General features: G+C 60.3%; 2 protein-coding genes across 2 annotated transcripts in view; both read left to right on the forward strand.

Moving 5' to 3' along the window:
- ZNF385C (zinc finger protein 385C) overlaps window positions 1-18,473 on the forward strand; it is a 55,603-nt gene extending 37,130 nt beyond the window's left edge. Inside the window, 7 exon segments of the mRNA XM_054396789.1 lie at window positions 8,116-8,258; window positions 12,753-12,863; window positions 14,458-14,629; window positions 15,295-15,621; window positions 17,157-17,344; window positions 17,460-17,573; window positions 18,249-18,473. Of these exon segments, the coding sequence (XP_054252764.1) occupies window positions 8,116-8,258; window positions 12,753-12,863; window positions 14,458-14,629; window positions 15,295-15,621; window positions 17,157-17,344; window positions 17,460-17,573; window positions 18,249-18,473 (1,280 nt within the window).
- C39H17orf113 (chromosome 39 C17orf113 homolog) lies at window positions 65-3,607 on the forward strand. Its single transcript, XM_054396855.1, has 2 exons — window positions 65-586; window positions 2,075-3,607. Exons 1-2 carry the CDS (start codon window positions 65-67, stop codon window positions 3,605-3,607), a joined length of 2,055 nt encoding a protein of 684 aa, XP_054252830.1.
- Window positions 18,474-19,188: the final 715 nt, after the last annotated feature.

Raw genomic sequence — 19,188 nt, forward strand, 5'->3', positions numbered from 1 at the left:
AGGCTGCTGCTCTTGAGGCTGGTTTCAGTCAGGCCGTAGCCTTTGCTCCCCCAGCCAGCGCAGCATGGTGCCCCCGGGGAAAAAGCCTGCAGGGGAAACTTCCAATTCCAATAAAAAGTGCAAAAGGTATTTCAATGAGCACTGGAAGGAGGAGTTCACCTGGCTGGAGTTTGACTATGAGAGGAAGCTGATGTTTTGCGCCGAGTGCCGGCAGGCGCTGGTGAAGAACAAGCACGGGAAGGCCGAGAATGCCTTCACCGTGGGCACCGACAACTTCCAGCGCCATGCCCTGCTGCGCCACGTCACTTCTGGCGCCCACCGGCAGGCACTGGCCGTGAACTGGGAGCAGCTGGCATTTGAGAGCCGTGCCCATGGGCACCACCCGGAGCTGCGCTCGGTCATCAAGGTGGAAGTGAACCCAGCGAAGGTGGCTGCACTCACTACTGTCTACTGGATGGCGAAGGAGGAGATCCCGGAGGAGAAGTTCTCCTCCTTGCTCGACTTCCAGAAGTTCAACCTGTGCCAGGCGCTGCTGGCCCCCGAGCACAGCGACTTCTACCAGCCTGGCAGCGTCGGGGAGATGCAGGTGGGTTTGCCAGGCTGGGGCTCAACTTCCACCTCTTGATGGCTGCTTTGGGTTCGGGTGGTGCCTGCACCGATGGTGGTGCCCACCCTGACTGGCTACACCGGGAGCTCCAGGCTTCCCAGTACCCACCTGGCTTCGCTTCAGGTGCTATGTGTGTGTGTGTGAACAGGAGCCTGGAGCAAGAACTCCCACCCCATGGGCCCTGGTGGTACAGGGGGAAGCGTGGGCTCTGCCAGAGCCATCTCTGGGCTGGGGATCCATGGATCCTCCTGGTGATGTGAGCCTGGGCGAGCCAGAGCTGGGGCTGCTCTGGAGCACCAACAGCCTCTGTGCCAGCGTTTGCTGATCTCCATCACTGTCCTTGGACTGGAAAACACGTCCTGTGGGATCAGGGCATGTCTGTGATGGGCTCGGTCCATGCAGTGAGGCTGTGCCAGGATGTGCTGTAGCCCCACAGTGGAGCTGGGTGATGCTCTCCAGGACTTCCAGTGGACTCTGGGAGTTCCTCCACATTAAACAGCACCGTGGCTGGCACTTCGCTGGTGTCATTCCCTGCTTTGACAGGACCAGGAGAAGGTGCTGGGGGTTCTGGGGGAGCCTGGGGCTGATGGTGCCAGGCGTGCTTCCTGGCACAGGGAGAGCGGGAGCAGCCTCTCCCTTCTGAGCCCTGCCAGGCTGCCCAAGGGTAGAAGCTGCAGGTGCTGTGGGTTTTCCTCTCCTGCCCTGAAGAGGGTGATCAGAAAGTTCAAGAATGCAGAGAGTTTGGGGAGGATTCTCTTGATTTGAACAAATGCTTCAAGCCTGTTAAAAGCAAATTAAATTTTTAGTGAGTCTTGGCCATGTGCCAGGTGTTTTAGCTCTCTGAAGAGCTTCAGTTTACTGCTTAGCTTCAGTTTAGCAGATTGGCTAAACCAACTAATTTGGTTTCCCAGACTGGAGTGCCACGGGCAGTGCTTACACACCCAGGGGGGTTCCCCTCCTGGATATGGAAAATGGAGTGAAGAAGGAAAAGATGCTGCAGCCTTCTGCTGCTCCTGCCCCTGCTGGGCTCATAAACCCCAATGTAGTGGCTGAGGTTGGAGCCATGGTGGTGGCTTGGTAGCTTCTCACCTCGCTCCCAGCACAGACAGAGGCTCAGGGACAGGGGGATGGTGGCTTGGTGCTACCCTGGTGATTCCCAGTCCTGATGAAGCTGCGGGGCTCCAGCCTCCTGCTTGGAACAGGGACCCCTGAGCTCTGTGCAGCCTCGCTGGGTGCTGGGGCTGCAGGACAGGAGCAGAAGAGAACAGGAGTCACAGCTTGTCTGTGCCTTGGGTCTGCCTGAGGGCTCTCCTCCCACCTGGACCTTGTGCTGCTCTCGGGCAGTCCTGGAGCCGGAGCCCTGCAGCTCGCCCTGTGCCGGGTGCTGGGCATCTCCCCCTGCTTCTGGAGCTCATTTGTGTTTCTCTTTCCCTCCCTGCCCACTCTGTGCTCCCTTGCCCGGCTCAGGCAGCCATCGCCAAGGTGCTGCACAACGAGGACAGACACAGGATCAAGGCCTCACCGTTTGTTGGGCTGGTGGTGGATGAGACGGTGGACGTCCTGCAGCGCCGCAGCCTCACTGTGTTCACCACCACCGTGTCCCCCTGCAACGGGCAGACTGACGCCACCTTCCTGGGCAGCTTCGAGCTGCCCACCGGGGAGGGCTCCACAGTGGTGGGCAGGGTGGGCGAGGTGGTGCACTCCTGTGGCATCCCCACCATGAAGATCACCTGGCTGAGCGCCAACAGCGCCTCGCTGCTGGCTGAGCGGCCGAGCGGGGTGGGCACCGCGCTGGGCTCCCTCTGCCCGCTGCTGACTGAGCTGCACTGCCTGGCCCATGGCAGCTCCCTGCTGCCCGCCCAGGGCATCGGCAGCATCGAGTACCTCCAGCAGTATGAGAGCACCCTGGATGCTGTGTACAGGCTCTCCTCCAGCTTCAGGGGGGAAAGCAGTGGCCTGCAGGAGCTGCGGAGCATCCTGGACCTCTGTGAGATAGACCTTGGGAGCCCCAGAGCCATCCACTGGACTTCTATCTTCCCAGCTGTGGAAGCCATCGACTCCTCCTGGCCCACACTGGTGCTGCTCCTGGAGAGCGAGGTGGAGAGGTCGCCTGTGGCACACAGCCTCTGTGAAGAGCTCCGTAAGTTCCAGTTTGTGGCCTTCACCAAGATCCTCTTGGATGTCCTTCCCATCTTCCAGAAACTCAGCCGCTTCTTCCAGATGGGGGATGTTGACCTCTCCATCCTGAAGCCAATCGTCTCCACCACGGCCACCACCCTGCAGGCCCAGAAGAGCACCAGCGGCCAGAACCTGCAGGAGTTCCTCAGTGAGCTGAAGGAGCACCCGCAGGGTGACCAGGAGGGTGAAAGCCACCTCTGCTACAAGGGCGTGGAGCTGGCCAACTGCTCCAAGGTGCACCTGAAGCACTTTGAGCACCTGAAGGAGACCTACCTGGAAAGCCTGCAGGGCAGCCTGCTGGACAGGTTCCCCAGCAGCGTCCTGGAGGCCATCAGCTCCTTCTCAGCCATCTTCAACCCTAAGTGCTACCCTCGGGCTCTGGAGGACATTGGCAGCTATGGGGTTGGCGAGCTGAGCTTCCTGCTGCAGGCTTACTCGCGGGTGGTGGTGAGCGAGAGGGCCCTCAGTGACTTCCCCCTCTTCAAGCGCATCGTCTTCAGTCTCCGGCAGCTCTCCTTCCGGGACCTCTGCGGCAAGCTGGTCTGCGACAGCTCCGAGCTGCATGAGCTCTTCCCAGACTTTGCCGTGCTGGCTGCCATCGCCCTGGCACTGCCGCTGGGCTCGGAGCTGTCCCAGAAGCTCAGTAGGGGCCAGGAGCTGCTGTGGCGTGGCCGTGCGCGGCACACAGGGCACCAGAAGCTCTCCGACCTGGTGAAGATCGCCCTGGACGGGCCGGCCCTCAGCGACTTCGACTTTGCCTTGGCCACCGAGTACTATGAGAGCAGGAGGGAGTCTGGCTTCATCGTGGCGCAGGTGAAGTGAGCAGTGCCCATTGACAGCAGAGCCCTGCGGGCAGGGAGCCAGGTCCTGTGGGCAGCCATGGGTGCCAGCTAGATGCCCATCGCTGCTCTTTCTCTATCACTGGTTGCCACTTGGACTGGCAGGCTGCTGGTGGATGGTAGCCTGCTCCGTGCTGAGAAGAGGCACCAGGATCCTTCACGAAGCCAGGCTTGTCCCATGACCCTCCCCTCCCTCACCCCCCAGACATCCATCAAATCCTGGGGCCACCTGAAGGCCCAGATCGTGCTGAGAAGCTTCCCAGGGGTTTGCTGTTACCCTGTCTCAGGGAGCTGAAGGCAAATCCCCTCCTGTGCTGCGCTGCCTTCGCCCAGCAGCTTCACTCCAGCCTCTGCAGCAGTATCTGATGTGTGTTGCTTTGGAGCCTGCAGAAGGAATGCAGCAAAGGAAGTGCCACCCTTCCAGCCTTGTGCACACCCTGGGTGCCCGCTGGGTTCGTGCTGGCTCTCCTCATGTCCAGCAGGGAGATTTTAGCTGTGGCATCAGGTTGGAGGCATTTCAAGAGCAAGAGGTTTAGGGAAGGATGCTGCAAGCACTGTGGCTGAGCAGCACTGGCGTGCAGCAGGGTGTGCAGGTGTGGCTGCATTTATCCAGATCTAGAGAAATAGATCTACTGCAAAGCTCTGCCCCCATCTGCTGCTGCCTGAAGTACAGAGAGATCTAAAAGGACTTTGGTTTGTTGGTTTGTGGTGATTTTTTTTTTTTTTGCAATGGCAGAATAAATCCCAAGCAGGGTCCAAAAATAATCCTGAGCCCTTCCTGCTCTTTTCCCAGCAGCACCACCTCCCTGCGGTCACAACCCAAGAAAGGTTTTTAAGATCTGCTTTGGGGACAGACCTGGGCTGGTTCATGTGTGGTTAACCTCCCCTGTCCCCCAGAATGAGCAGAGCCATCGGGCACCCGTGGTGGGCGTGCTCAGGCTCTGCTGCTGCCAGGGTCTGGGGTACTGGTGCGGTGGCTGAGTAGGGCAGGGGAGCTGCCCAGTGTGCCCTAGTGTTGTGGGGCTGCTCTGGTGTTCATTGGGAGAGGTGGGTGAGGAGACCTTTCTGAGCCAGGTCACTCTGCTGTGACACCAGCACAGCATGAGGCACTGCGTCAGTGCAGTGCTGAGTGCTGCATCCTCCCCCAGGATCCAGCTCTGCTCTGCCCTGGGTAAGTTGATGCTGTCTGCGTCTGTGTCCAGTAGGATTTGACCCCAGTGTCCTTAGCACTGATGGTTCTCATTTGTGCTGATGGTCCTCATTGGTCCTGTGCTGTTCCTCTGGCTGGGACTTGTGCCACAGCAACACAGAGGGGCATGGAGGGGATTCAAAGTAGTTTTTCCCCCTCCTCTATCCCAGCCCTGGCTCACAGAGGGCCCTGGCTCTGGGAGTGGCCTGGGTGGAGAAGCTGCATTGGTCAGAGCTGGTCCTGCTGTGGGGACTGCTGGGGTCTGAAGCAAAGGCAACCGTGCTAGGGCAAGCCACAGCATCTCTGCCTCCAGGGCCGACAGGTGTGCTGTGCTGAGGCCCAGGTGGGGCTTCCTGGGTCTGGTTGCTCTGGGAGTCAACCATGGTGCAATCTGTCCATGACTGCTCCATCCTCAAGCAGTACTGAGGCTGCTCCAGTGCTGTGGACATGCCCCAGCGTTGTCCCCAAGCACTGCTCCTCTCCTCCTGCCAGCATCCTTTGGCATCAGGCAGCATTTCCCAGAGCCTTCTGGAAGGAGCTGGAGCAAATTCAGCCCCTGCTTGGCCAGAGACAAACGCCTGAAAGCCCTGGGTAAGAAATCTGAGCCACCACCACGCTCTGCTTGAGGACACCTCTGAACAGGAGGCAGCCAGACAGCTCCTGTGTGAATCAACAGCTCCGTTTCCATCTGCACCGCGCAGACGATGCCAGATGCTCTGTGAAGCAGCCGGCGGCTGTGGGGAGGAGTCCTTAGCAGCGCCCCCAGCGTTGGCCCTGCCGCTCTCAGAGGTGTTTGGTGGAGGCTCCCACAGCCTGCTGCTGGAGCACAACACTTGGCTCTGCTCTGGGGCACCCGGGAACATACCTGCTGCCGACAGGCACGCAGTCACTGTGCAGAGTGAAGAGGTGGTGGGGACAGGCTGGGCACGGCAGCCAGACATGGTCCTGGGTGGCCTTGGTGACATGAAGGACTGAGACAGGTCTGTAAATCCCAGGGGACCCCTCTGAGTTGTGTGCCTGTGAGACAGGAGCTGGGGCTGAGTTGGTAGCTCCAGGCTGAGCCCCAGGGAGAAGCATGGCACTGCAGTGGTGCCACTGGGTGGTTTGGCATCTTCTGGTCAGGCCTGGGTGCTGAGTTAAGAGCTTTGCAGCTCTCACTGTGGAGCTGGGTGGGTGAAAGGACCTCCCAGCAGCTGTTTCTGGCAGGAATATGCTGCTCCTGTGCTACCCTCCTTGCACAAGCCCTTGGAAATACTCCTTGGAGCCCCATCTCCCATCCCAGCAGACCCTGCAGTGCTGCAGCAGCTGTGTTTGCTGGGAGGGTACTCTCGGGGCAGGGTGGGGGAGGGAGAGACACGGGCAATGCTGTGGGAGAGACCAGCCCTGCCCCGGAGCTACAGAGTGAGCATGTGGGGGTGCCATTCACAGCAGACCCCCCCCCTGCTGTGGCCGTCACCTTGGCTAAGGTCGTGTCATTCTATACAGACCTGGGGGCCCTGCTGCTCTCCCCAGAGCAAATCTCCTTAATTAAGTGTCTAATTAATACCTAAAAATACAGCCCGCAGCTGCTGCCGGAATCTGCCCTGCAGCAAAGGTAAGGCAGGAGCGGCCGCGGTGCAGCCATAACCTTGGGAAGGTGCCCCAAGAGCAGGCTGAGTGCCCTGTGCCAGCTGCCACTTGTCCCTTCTGTGGCAAGTGCTGGCTTCCCCCCTTTTGCCGGCTGCAGACCTGGGGCTGCTCTTTACAGGGTGCCTGGGTGAGGATGATGACGCTGTTGGAGGCCTTCATCTCTTGTGATGCTCATAGGGATCTTGTCCTGGGCTCCTAGAACCATGAGGGAAAGGTCTTGCCCCCTCCGCAGGCTCCGGTCCCAGCTGGGGTTCTGGGCTCTCTCCTGGTTTGCCCTGGCTGAAGACCTAGCCCAGGGTTGTGTCTGATCCACAGACCTGGGCTTAAGGAGGTGCCAGAGCAGCTTGGGAATCACTTCCTTACTGCCTCGCTGGGAAGCAGCTGCTGTGGGCTGAGTCCATCCCTGCATCCCCTCAGCACTCTGGAGCAGGAGCTGCTCTTTGGGGACTGAACCCCTCGACTGCAGGGCCAGGTAGCAGCAGCCGGGGCTGGCTGGCACGGTGGCATTAGCTGAGCTGTAAATCCCCTTCATTGGGCTCCTGAGGATGGGGAGGTGGTGACCGCCTGCCTTCTGCGTTCCTCCCGGTGGTGAATGGAGCACAGGCACAGATCTACCCTTCCGGGGCTGCTGCAGGCAGTGCAAAGCGCCCTGACCACGGCCGGCGCTGGCGTTGCAGCCCCAAACCCTTCGTGGTGAGCTCCTTGCTGCCTGTGTGGGCCGGGGGGGACCCCGGGGGCAGCTCCCCAGGCGCCGGCCGCTGCCGTCTCAGACGACTAGGGGCAGAAGCTCAGCTTCACGCCTCAGAAGGTTTAACTGTGCGGCGCTCACCCAGTTCCGCTGGCTCTGTCCCCCCACCTCCCCCCGCCCCGCTCGCCGTGGCTGTAACCTTATTTATTTATTTTGGGCAGTTTCACAGATTTCCCTCCTGGGTGACTCTGGAATTAACTCGATCAGCTCACGCCTGGTGAAGCAAGATGGAATTTTCCCCCGGAGTCAGCCCTGACTCGGGGACGGCTCCGGAGCTGCTGCAGAGCCGCCCGTGTGCGCTCTCCCAGAAAGAGGTCGTTGGTGCCCGCGGGGCCTGCGCTGTTCAGCCGCAGAACATCCTCCAAACTTTGCATTTCAGATTCGTGCCTCAGCTCCTGCACCAGGCTGCTCTCCTCCAGCAGGGAGTCCTTGTCCTGCAGGGGCAGTGTTGGGGTGCAGGGCGCTGAGTGGGGCGAGTGTCTTGGCTCTGTCCCAGAACCACGCTGGTGGCCGTGGCTCCTGGTGACCGTGGCTCCTGATCAGTGTTTCTGCTGCAGGAACACCGTTTTGGTCTGGCCAGGCTGGATCAGTTTGCTGAGGTCTATGGGATGAGATTCACCAAGGCCAAGCTGAGTCACAGTAACCCCCTGAGCACTCCAGGCTTGGGGCAGAGGCTGGGAACTGCCTGGAGCAAAGGGACCTGGGGGCAGCAGCAGCTGAAGATGGGCTGGCATGTGCCCAGGTGGCTAAGAAGGCCACCAGCTGGTTTTGAGCTCCAGAGGCAGAGGGATGCTCAGGGCCACCCTGGGCTGGGCCCTTTCACTGAAGAGGGTGCAGAGCCTGTGTGCCACATCTCTGTGTGCCATGCCCCCGCGTGCCATGTCCCTGCACTGCTAATGCTGCTCTTTCCCTTCTGCCTGCCCAGGTCCCTCCGGACACAGCAGTCCCCTCTTAGCATCGTTGCCTATCCCTGGCCGTCCCCTCCACTCCCCCCTGGACATCAAGCACTTCCTGACCCTCAGGCTCAACAGGACGTCACCACTCAACCTCTTCCCCAACTTCAACACGGTGAGTCCCAGGGGGTATCATCTGCTAGACCCCTCCTTGCCCACAGCAGTCCCTCTTCTCCATGACACCACTCCTTGAACCCTGCCAGATAATTTCTGGTTTAATTACTGGAGTCTGCTGGATGCTAGAGCAATGCCCCTGCCCTTAGCTGGGAGCAGCTCCTGCCCGGCCATCACCCTTCTGGGCCAGAATTCAAAGATGGTTCCTTTTAACCAAGATCAATTGGATTTTGCTCCTGGAATCAATAGTAATAAAGTAGCTCTGGAGAGCAGTTCCTTAGCTGGAAAATAAATAGAGGAAAACAGAGAGAGAAGGCAGAGAACATGGCTGGTGCTGTGTGGCTGTGGGTCTCAGGGGGGTCTGGTTGCTGTGGGACTTCTCCCACTGCCTGGTTGGGATCGAGGTCCCCAGCCTCGAACCACTGGACCAGGTGCTTGGGTCGTGTAGTTCAGCATGTCTAGAGATGTCCTGTGCTACATCTGAAGTGCCATGGATGTGGCTAAAGAAGCACAACAGTCTTAGGTGTCAAATGAGGTTTCTCTCCTCAGCCGACCTCAGCCCAGATGGGCTCTGTGTCCACCCAGGGTCTGCCCCATGCTTCCCACTGATGGTAGGGCCGGGATCTGCTCCTGAAGCCTCTCTCTTGCCATGCTGTGGGTCCCTGTCCTAGTGTTCTAGCTTCCTGGGATGCTCCTGGGATCACCGAGGAGCAGGTTTTGCTCTGCTGAGGGGCAGCAGTGGTGGGGAGAAGGAGCAGGACCTGGGGCTGCTCCTCCCTCTTCCCCTGCAGAGGCAGGGTGGGCATCTCTGCGTTTGGTAAATGCCCCTTTTGTACCCTCGCGAGCCTGGCAGTGGGACTTTTCCTGAGCTCCCTCCCCGCTCGCCCGCCGGCCTTTTGTAAGTGGCTTTGGGATTAACGTGTGCGGAAGGTGCAAATTATCGCGGAGATCTTCAAAGGCAGTGCAGACATTAAGAGAGGATTCCTGTGGCTGCTGAATGGGATTGAACCCTCTAACTCCTGTAAGCTGCTCTGAAGCCTGCCGCTCCCCTGCGCTAACAAGCAGAAACACAGGAGAGGAGGATTTTTGGATGCCATTAACGCTGCTGCTCTTTGTCTGAGCTCCTTTTTTTAGTCACTGGAGTCAGGAGCTGACTGGAGCCAGCCCTGCTTGTTTGCTCTGCTTGGCTCCTGCCAGCCCCTGCCTTGGCACGTGCCCTCCAGAGCCCTGTTGCTATGAAAATAATAATAATGATAATAATAATTAAGAATAATCATTTGGAAAATGAATCCCTGGCGCTTGCCAGAGCCGCCGCATTGTGTGCAGGCTCAGTAGGGATAGAGATGCTGGGGGTGGCCACCCGGGTGGTACAGGCACCGTGGGTTAGCTGCTCCGAGCTCAGACCCAAGCCCCGCACGTGGTGCTGGGTGGTCTGGGGTGGGAGCTGCCCCTTTGGGATGCGTTTGTGCTGGAGAGGAGGCTGAGGGTGGCACTGTGAGGGCTCGAGGACCCCCGTGCTTCGGAGCCAGGCTGGCACCTCCTGGTTTCTTAGCTGATGGTGCCAGGGCAGAGGCTCCACTCGGCAGCTGAAGCTCAGGGTCGTCTGGGGGGCAGGTGTCAGCTCAGAGTGCTTCAGAGGGAGCTGCCACATCTGAGCTGCTGTGATGAGAACTCGGGGGGTTGCCTCTGCTCCCCAGGGCTGCTGGTGGTGCTGAGCTGGGCTTGGTGCTGTCCTACAGACCAGGAGCTCTCGGCCGCTGCACAGCAGAAGACTGCACCCTGAGCAGGTCACAAAGCTCTCATGAACCCAGTAGATATTTTACTCTGGGGTGAGCAAAACCTTCCCAAGTTGAGCTCTGCTGCACTTGGAGCAGCCACAACAGGGAACAAACCTCCCAAGGCCATCCGAAGGCTACATGCTCGGCAGGTTCTCTCCAGCAGCAGGGCTGTTGCAGATCCCTGGGAGCCGACAGTTCCTCGCAGACCCCCGCAGGAGCCGCGATCCCAGCGGATGCTGTGTCCCTGTGAATTCCCGGTGCTGACCCCGGAGGCGGGAGCCGGGCAGGGAGCTCTATTTATATCGGCAGGAACATCCAGGGATAAATAAAGCCAAGTGAGTCAATGCCAATGGACTATAAAGCCCAGATCTTTGTTCTCCGAGCGCACGGTGGCCAGAGCCTGTCGGGTCAGCTCTGCTGGAATCGCTCGGGAAGAGCCTCGCTCCCCCCGGCTGCGGGTACCGGTAGGTACTGCTGTGGCACAGACCCTTACCAGCCCCCGAGGAGGGCTGGGGACGGATCTTGTTCCTCTCTGAGACAGTGGTGAGGGCAAGGCAATGGCGTGTTTGGAACAGGCTGCTCAGAGAAGTTGTAGAGTCTCCTTCTCTGGAGAGCTTCCAAACCCAGCTGGACATTGTGATCCTGGGCAAGCTGCTGTGGGTGCCCTGATGGAGCAGAGGGGTTGGACTGGATGAGCTCTGGAGGTCCCTTGCAACCCCCACCTGGCTGGGATTTGGGGATTTTCATTTGGAGAGGAGCACAAGGGTTCTCAGGTGGTCTCCAAGCTTTGGCTGGGCTGGATGGAGCTGGGCAGAGCATCCTGCATGCCACCAAGTGTGCTTGAGAGAGCAGGAGAAGCCTTGGCAGGGGGTCGCTGGGCCTCTGGGTGAGCTCCTGCAAGGGCTGGGTGCTGAAAGGCTTTTCAGGACGTGGTGATTGTTTTGGGATACAGCAGCAATGGCCACGAGCTGCACCAGCCTCAGCTGGCAAAACCATGGGGATTGTAGAGGCCCAGGTTGGTGCCATCTTCTTGTAACCCAGGAGGATGAGGATGGCCCTCAGTCGCTTTTGCATCCTTGTGCTGCCATTTCCTTTTCCTCTGCTCCTCGCCTTGCTCCTGCCCCAGTGCTCAGGGGTGGATGAACCTCTGGGAGCTGCTGTCCTGGCATCTGCTGCAGCTGTGCAGGTTTGAGCTGCATGGAAAAGGTGGGTTCTGAAAACGAGCAGCACGGGGTGCTGTTTGCTGCCAGGGCTGGGGCAGCATCTTTGCCATCTGTAGCTCACTGTGGGGCTCCTCAGAACCCTGAGCACCTCTGCATTTACATGCCAGGGAAGTGAGTAAAGCCTGCCAGCAAAGAGGCACTCCATTAATCACCTGCTCTTACCATTCTGCTCACTCCTGGGAAGGAATCTGGGCTCTCGATAATGGCTCTGTTGTCCAGGCATATGCCTGCAAGACTGATGCACCTGTCTGAGCTCCGAGCAGCTCTGCAGAGAAAGGCGATCGGCTGCAGCTCGCGGCGCTGCCGACAGCAGCACTCAGATAAGATAATCTTGCAGTGCCACAGGGCAGGGGACAATGCCTGCATTATAGATGAGAGCCACGCTCAAACAAAGGCCTGATTCTTGTGTGTCCCCCCCTTAATAAATGCATTTTGTTTAACACAATTATGGCTTTGCCAACAAGTTTGCTGCCCGGGCTGAGGAATGACGCCGAGCCCTGGGGAGGGACTGAAGCACCAGGGGCTGTCAGCGGCCGGCACGCATCTGCTGGGAGCCTCTGCGCTGCCCATGCCAAGGGACTCGGGGGGAGATATGGGGAACCAGAGCTGCTGTGTCCCTGTGCACACCCTGTCAGGTACCAGAGGCTGCACAGGTTGGAAAGCCATGGAATCCTGGAATTGTTTTGGTTAGAAAAGACCTTGAGGATCATTGAGTCTGACCACCCAGCACTGCCAGGCCACCACCAAACCACATCCCTCAGCACTACGGCTTTGGAACCCCTCCAGGGATGGGGACTCCACCACTGACCTGGGCAGCCTGGACCAGGCCTTGACAACCCCCAAAGGGAAGAAATTGTTCCTCATGTCCAACCTACACCTCCCCTGAGGCAACCTGAGGCCATCTCCTCTTGTCCTGTCACTTGGGCAAGCAGCAGGCCCCTGTGGCTCCACTTGTACCTTCAGCTTTTCCCAGGGACGTTTCAGCTCCCTGCTGAGGAGCATGTGGAGGATTAGCTGCTGGTTGCTCGTTCAGGTGGTCTCTGGTCCTGCTAAGCCTCTGGGGAGGCTGCCTGGTTGTGAGGAGGTTGAGGGCAGCAGCTGGGAGCTCAAACTGAACCTGATAATTTCCCACCTGGTGTCCGTGGTGGGGGAAGGAGATGAGGGCACAAGCAGGGGAGGCTGGGGAGGATGGTGCCCATTGGCTGTGCCCAGCAACAGCTTCAGCCCCTCTGCCAGACCATGGCAGGGTTTGGCTCCGGCCAGCTTGGATTTTCAGGAATGGTTTAAAAAGTACCAGGACAAGAAGTGGTGTGGACACAGTGCCCTGTGCCGGGGTTCTCTCTGTGGCAGAGGGGGCTCCTGTGTACCCCCAGGTGTGAGCTCTGCTGGTGTTTGCAGCAGCTCTGTGGTGCGTGTGGGCAATCACTGGGTCACGGTGCCGTGCCAGGGTGGCCATCACGGTGTGACCCCCAGCTGCCCTCCCTCTCGTTGCAGATGGACCCGGTGCAGAAGGCAGTGATAAGCCACACCTTCGGCGTGCCCACCCCGCTCAAGAAGAAGCAATTCATCTCCTGCAACATCTGCCACCTGCGCTTCAACTCGGCGGTGAGTGTGGCCGGCGGGCACGGGGCGGGGTGGGGAGCTGTCCCGGAGCTGGTGCCAGCGCCTGCAGCCACGCAGGAGCACCCCACAGCATGGGCATCGCACAGGCAGCATCTGGGTACGAGCATTACTCATGGAGCTGCCAGCCCAGAGCATCACCTGGGCTTGGCCATCCCTTTCTGGCGACCGAGGCAGCACTGGGGGCCCTGGTACCCTCCCCTGAGGGCCCCTCTGCCAGAGCTGCCGAAGTGTTCGGTGTGCTCGGTGTGCTGCCGTGCTCGGTGTGCCGCCGTGCTCGGTGTGCCGCCGGGAGCTGCTCTCAGCTGCCCCAGGGTGGAGGCAGCCACTCGGACCCTGCACCTTGGCCTCACTGGCACCGAGCTGCATCAGCAGAGCCCGGCGCTGCTGCTGCTGTGCCAGCAAAAATCAGCGTTTCTGGGCTGAGTCTTTCTGCTCCACAACCAAGGAGCTCAGGGAAAAGCACCACTTTGCCCATCCAAGCTGCATCCCAGCTGGAAGCGCGGAGCCGGAGGTTTTGGTCCCACCACACACTCCGCTGCCCCCTGGGCACCCTGTACCACTCTGCTCGACCCTGTGCCCCCTGGTCCCGGCACCAGGAGCGTGCCCAGCACAGCCCCTGGCACACCCCGCGGGTTCCTGCGCAGCGCGGCTGCAGTGCCGGTGACCTAATTAGGCTGCAGACCAGCCCCGCCCCAGCCCCGCTATCGGAGGGCAGTTGATTGTGTTTGCTAATGAAGCCCCACGCTCGCGTGGGCCCTGCGCTTTCCCACGTCCCAGCTGGTGCTGCGAGCCCTGGACACCATTCCCAGCCCTTGGAAAGCCACAGGGGGAGGGAAGGGAAGGAATTCTTCCTCCTGCCATGCACAGGAAGCCTCTGAGAACGCCGTGGTGCCAATTACTCCATGCTGCTCAGTGCTGCTGTGTCTTAATTCCCCTTGGTTCGACTCCCCAGAATCTGCCAAGCCGTGGCTGGTTTTGGGGACAACGCAGCTTTGTCCCCGGCCGCCGAGCATGCAACTGCTGGGCTGATTTGCTTTTGTCTGCGTTTTTATCAGTTGGGTGCAGGCAGGAGCCCATCCCCAAGCGCTTCATTATTCAGCCTTGGCCAGGAAAAAGGAGCTTGGGAATGTGAGCTACGCCTTGGCCAGCCGTGAGGTTGCAAAGAGCGCCAGGTCCTCCCCCCAGCCTCCTTCTGCAGTTTATTTTTGCAGCCAGCAGTTCCCTGCATGCTTCTGAAGCCATAAATTTTGCCTGAAAGCTCCTTTTAGAACTGCCTGGATGCATTTAATCAGAACCGGGCCCTTATCTCGCCGAGCAGCACCCTGATGCCGTAGTGCAGCCACCCCTTGGTCGGATCCCTTCCTGCAGTCTGGCAGGAGGAGGGACAAGGCTCCGAGCTGCACCTGGCTGAAGCCACCACCTCCAAGGTGGCGCTGGGATGAATGTCACCAGAGAGGTGGCTGCACTGGAAACGTGTCTGAGTGGCCAGGGCCTGAGGCTGAACCCTTCACCCGTGCTCCCTGTGTCCATCCATCTGTCCAGAGCTGTCCCTCTCTCCCTCTCCCCCTCTCCCCAGAACCAGGCAGAAGCTCACTACAAGGGCCACAAGCACGCACGGAGGCTGAAGGCCATTGAGGCCATGAAGAACAAGCAGAAGGCAGCAGGGGCTGTGGTGGTGGCTGCTGGCCAGGATGGCTCAGCCGACTTCGCCCCCAGCCCCGAGGGCAGTGGGGAGCCTGGCAGCACAGGTATGTGGGTGAGGGGTATGGGCGAGCAGCCTGAGACTGGAGTGAGCGACCTGGCCAGCTGCCAGGAGCAGCCCTGCAGCACCCCAGAGAGCTGATTAAACCCGGAGTGAGCCTCGTGTCTGAGCACCCAGACACGGGTGCTGGTGGGGCAGCAGAGGGCTGTGGTTGGCACTGTGAAAATGACACCAGCAGCCTCCATAAATGAAGTGCTGTGCTCTGCTGGCATCCCCAGCCGGGGAACCCAGCCCAGGAAGATCCTGATGCTGTGTACTGCAGCTGGCAAGGGGAAACGTTGAGTGTTTGCCCTTGGTTTGGCGTCTCTGGGGGGCTGCAGCAGCAGATGCATTCCCTGCCCATCCCTGACCAGGGCTCGCCCATCCCAGGGCTCTGCTGCCGCATGGGGCTGGGGCTGGTGGGAGCCAGATCCCCCTGAACCGGAGCTCACCGGGCTGAGCCCGGCTGCTGTCAGCCACCGATAACGAAGGTAATGGGAGAGACCTTGGGAAGAGCCATGGACAGGGATGAACATGAGCAGATGGAACTGGAGATGGTCTTGGGGAAGCATGGGGTGCTCTGAGATCCAGCACCCTCCCCTGCCCCGCGAGCACAGGAAACTTCCCCTTTCTGCCCATTTCTTTCTGTTCTCCCCCTTTTCCTCCCACCAGCTCCAGCCAACGGATTGCCAGAGCCGGAGGGTGAGTGCAGCACCCTGGCGCTGATGCCCGGCACCGAGGAGCCGCCCGTGGAGCTCCCCGCCGGCCCGCTGCGCTCCCCGCCGGCCTCAGAGCTCTCAGAGGGCACCTCGGACGTCACCAGCGTGGCCTCCTCCTCCACCGCGCAGACCGCCGAGGCTCAGGCTGCCGAGTCGGGCAGCAGCGTCAGCTCGGCCCTCGAGAGCGAGAAGGAGGGGAAGAAGAGCAAGCAGCACCTGTACTGCCCCACCTGCAAAGTCACCGTCAACTCCCTGTCCCAGCTGGAGGCTCACAACACCGGTAAGGGCACCGGGGATGGGGGGGACATGGGGATGGGAGGAACAGGTCCCTCGCAGCTCCCTCCTGGGCTCCGTGCAGGGCCCTGCCACCACCAGCCCTGCCTAGCCTGGCAGGGAAGCGCCGATCGTTAACGAACCTTGTTGTAATTAACAAAGGTTCTTTAAGGCGGCGTGCAGAGAGAAGTGTGTGTGCGGTGCTTCACCTGAGCTGCAGCCTATGGGGTGAGCTCTGGCAAGGTCAAACGCGCCCTCATTGTTCATGTCTCTTAATTAAAGGCATTTTTAGATACATTTAATCAAGTGATTGGAGGCTGCTTTACATTCCGTGGCAGTTTGGCGCTAAGCTGACAGCAGCCCAGCGCCAGCGCCACTCTCAGCCCCGGGGTCAGCTCTGTGCTCTGGACTCCTGCTTGTGTTGAGAAGCCCCTGGAGACTCTAAGGAGCTTTGGAGCCCAGCAGCAAGCAGAGGTCACTCATGGGCAGGACAGCGCTGGGGCTTGCAAGGAAACCCCTGAAGCTTGTGGTTAGCTGGATGGGAGGAGGGGGCAGCTAGAACTTCTAGGGCAGTGTGGGGAATCCCCAGTGGGGTCTGTGGGTCTTACAGAGCCAGCGCCCTACTCACTCCTTTCTCTGGAGGACGCTGACCAAAGGCAAACACCTCGGGTTTAAGGGGAAGGGGCTTCTCTCCCTCAGCTGAGCAAGAACTGGGATGCATCTCCCCCAGCCTGGGGCAGCAGCAGCAGCGCCGTGGTTCAGCTCAGGTCACCGCTGCGGCTTAGCTGCAGCCGCGTCCTTGTGCTTTTGTCAGCTCCAGTTACGGATCCAGGAGCTGATTTGGGGAAAAAGAACAAACAAACAGTTCGCAGCCCTGCGCTGCTCCGCGGCTGTCGCTCAGGCTCGGGCTCCTTGCTTCACGCCTTAAAAAGAAGAAGGAATTAGCGGGGGCTTGGGTTACTCTGCCCACCCCCGTACTGCCATCCCCTCACTGGCAGGGCCAGGACAGAGCGCCCTGTGCCCAGGTGTGCCAGCATTTCGGGTGTCTCCTTGCCTGCCTGCTGGAACCCTGCTGAGCTATTCCTGGCTCTACGGCCGGATCCTCTCTGACCTTGGGCATGGCTCAGATGCTGCAGCGCGACGGGCGACGTGTGCCTGGCTCTGCAGATGGTGCCACCGCCTGGGGGCAGGCGGCAGGCTCCAGCACATGCTTAAAATAGCTTCTGTGGTGGTGGGGGTGGTCTCCAGGAGGCTGAGTGTTTCTGGTCTGCCCACGAAGTGCAGCTGCCCACTGGAGCTTGGCAGGGTTTGGGCACAGATTGCTGCATCCCCAGTGAGAGTCCAGCCACCCAGGCAGCCCCTGGCCCCTCTGCCTGCAAGTGCTGCCAGGCACAGGTTGGTGGGGGGAGCAGGATCCCACGGGGGGGATGCAGAGCACCAGTGAGGGGTTGCTGGAGGGTCCTTCCTGTGCCACAGCACTTGGCACGGGGCTGGGGTTGTTTGCAGCGTTGGGGTTTGCTAAGTGTCCCCTCTGTCACCCAGGTGCCAAGCACAAGTCAATGCTGGAAGGTCATGGTGCCCAGCTGCGGCGGGGCCGGGGCAAGCTCCTGTCCCGGGCAGGGCACAAGTCCAAGCGGATTGGCAACAAGGGCAGCATCAACATCCAGAACAAAGCCTTCCAGTGCCAGGTGTGCGAGATCTACGTCAACTCGGAGACACAGCTCAAGCAGGTGACAATGCCAGGCTGGGCCCTGTCTGTGCAGAGGGTCACTGAGCACAGGCAGGCTGACCCCTCGGGTGGGGGGTACCTGATGATGCCCTCACCCAGTGGTTTCCCTTCCCCAGCACATGAGCAGCCGGCGGCACAAAGACCGACTGGCAGGGAAGCCGCCCAAGCCCAAGTACAGCCCTTACAGCAAGCTGCAGAAGAATGCTGCCCTCGCAGTGAGTATTCTCCAGGTACCTGTCTGCCACCCTGCCAGCCACCATCACCTGTTGTGCGTCCACCTTGTGTGCCAGAGGCACAGGGGCTGCTTCTCTTAAACCTTTGGCTCCTGCGATTGCATTGGAGTTGTGCCCATAGGGGAGGGTAGGCTGAGGTGGTGAGGGGAGTTGTGAGTCTGCTGGTGGGAAAGCACAGGCAGGACTCGTGGGCATGGGCAGGACTCATGAGCCCACTGGCACCAGTGTTCACACCTCTGAGATCTGCCAGCTGCTCCATGGTTTCCAAACAGGAGCTGTTGGGTGCTTGCATTCGGCACAGCTCAGTTGAACCAAGCCTGGGGCTTTGCCAGCAGACAGCAGAGACTTTGGCAGCTGAAGTCATGCCAGGGCAGCAGAGGGAAGGACCAAGGCAGGGACCAGCCCAGCCATTGCAAAAGCCAAGGCAGGGTTTTGGGCTGGCGTGTGGGGAGCTGAGGATCTCCTGGGAAGGTCACCACAGGCGGGGCAACCCTGCCTGCTCTGACCTGGGGGCAGCTGAGCTGAGGGCCCAGAGCCGTGGGGGGACATGGGCTGGGGCCAGGGGCTGTGGTTATTGCAGAGACCTGCTGAGAGCTCAGTGGGCAGGGGCCGAGGTGGGGCTGGGGCTGTCCCGCAGGTGGGTGCCTCATGGTGTCTCCTCACTCCCCACAGTCCAAGCTGGCTTTGCAGAAGCATCTCACCAAGACGCTGGCAACTCGCTTCCTGCCCAGCCCGCTCACCGCGGCCACCGTCTGCGCCATGCCAGGGCCCCTGGCGCTCAGACCAGCTGCTGCCACCACCCTGTTCCAGGCCCCGATCCTCGGACCAGCTCTCTTCCGAACGCCGCCAGCCCACGTCCGCCCCACGCCAGGCCCCATTGTCTTTGCGCCCTACTAGAGCCACTCAGCTGCCATGGACCAGGCTGTGCCCCAGGGGGCTGTGCCCGGTGTGGGGCAGCACTCCCGGGCACGCTGCTTGGCTGGCTGGTGGGGAACCACAGCTGTAGGCATCAACCCCAGCTTCTCCTTTGCTTTGAGCTGGCTTCTGCTGGAGGAAGGTGCCCCAGCAGAGCCCAGCCAGCCCTGCCATGCATCTCTGCTGCTCCCCTGGCCTGTGCCAGCCCTGTGCTCAGCAGAGGAGCTCATCACAGGGGTGGCACATGGGTGGCACACAGGAGAGGACCATGCCTAAGTCACCAGGACTTTCTTGTGGCCAGGAGCTGCCTGGCTTTTTGTTCATTGTCCTCCCAGTTACCAGACTGGAAGAAGAGGAGTTGGCTGGTCCCTAGGAGAAGGAGCATCCCTCTGGCCAGCAAGTCCTTGCCAGCCCAGGGGGAAAGGAACTGCAAGGGGAGTCTCAGCCCATCGGGAAGGGAACTGCAATGGGAGTCTTAGCCCAGTCCTTACTGGGTGAAACGACCCCAGCAGAGGTGGGAAGTTGGCAGTTCCCTCTCAGACTGGGCTGGCTGTGGCCCCTCCACCCCCACACTTGCCTGTACTGGCCAGGGACTTCCGTGCTGCCCACCAGCCTCTTGCGCCCAAGCTCCCTGCGTCCCACCAGCCAAAGAGCCCTGCCATGGTGGGCACCCGACTGTACCCTCACTCTGAGAGCA

Source organism: Indicator indicator, chromosome 39 (assembly GCF_027791375.1).
Source record: "Indicator indicator isolate 239-I01 chromosome 39, UM_Iind_1.1, whole genome shotgun sequence".
Lineage (NCBI taxonomy): Eukaryota > Metazoa > Chordata > Aves > Piciformes > Indicatoridae > Indicator > Indicator indicator.

Bases quoted from the DNA above. Each gene is read 5' to 3' on its own strand.
- C39H17orf113 (XM_054396855.1), top strand. From the start codon at position 65: ATGGTGCCCCCGGGGAAAAAGCCTGCAGGGGAAACTTCCAATTCCAAT. The intron at 587-2,074 runs GTGGGTTTGCCA...TGCCCGGCTCAG, and splicing joins GCAGCGTCGGGGAGATGCAG to GCAGCCATCGCCAAGGTGCT.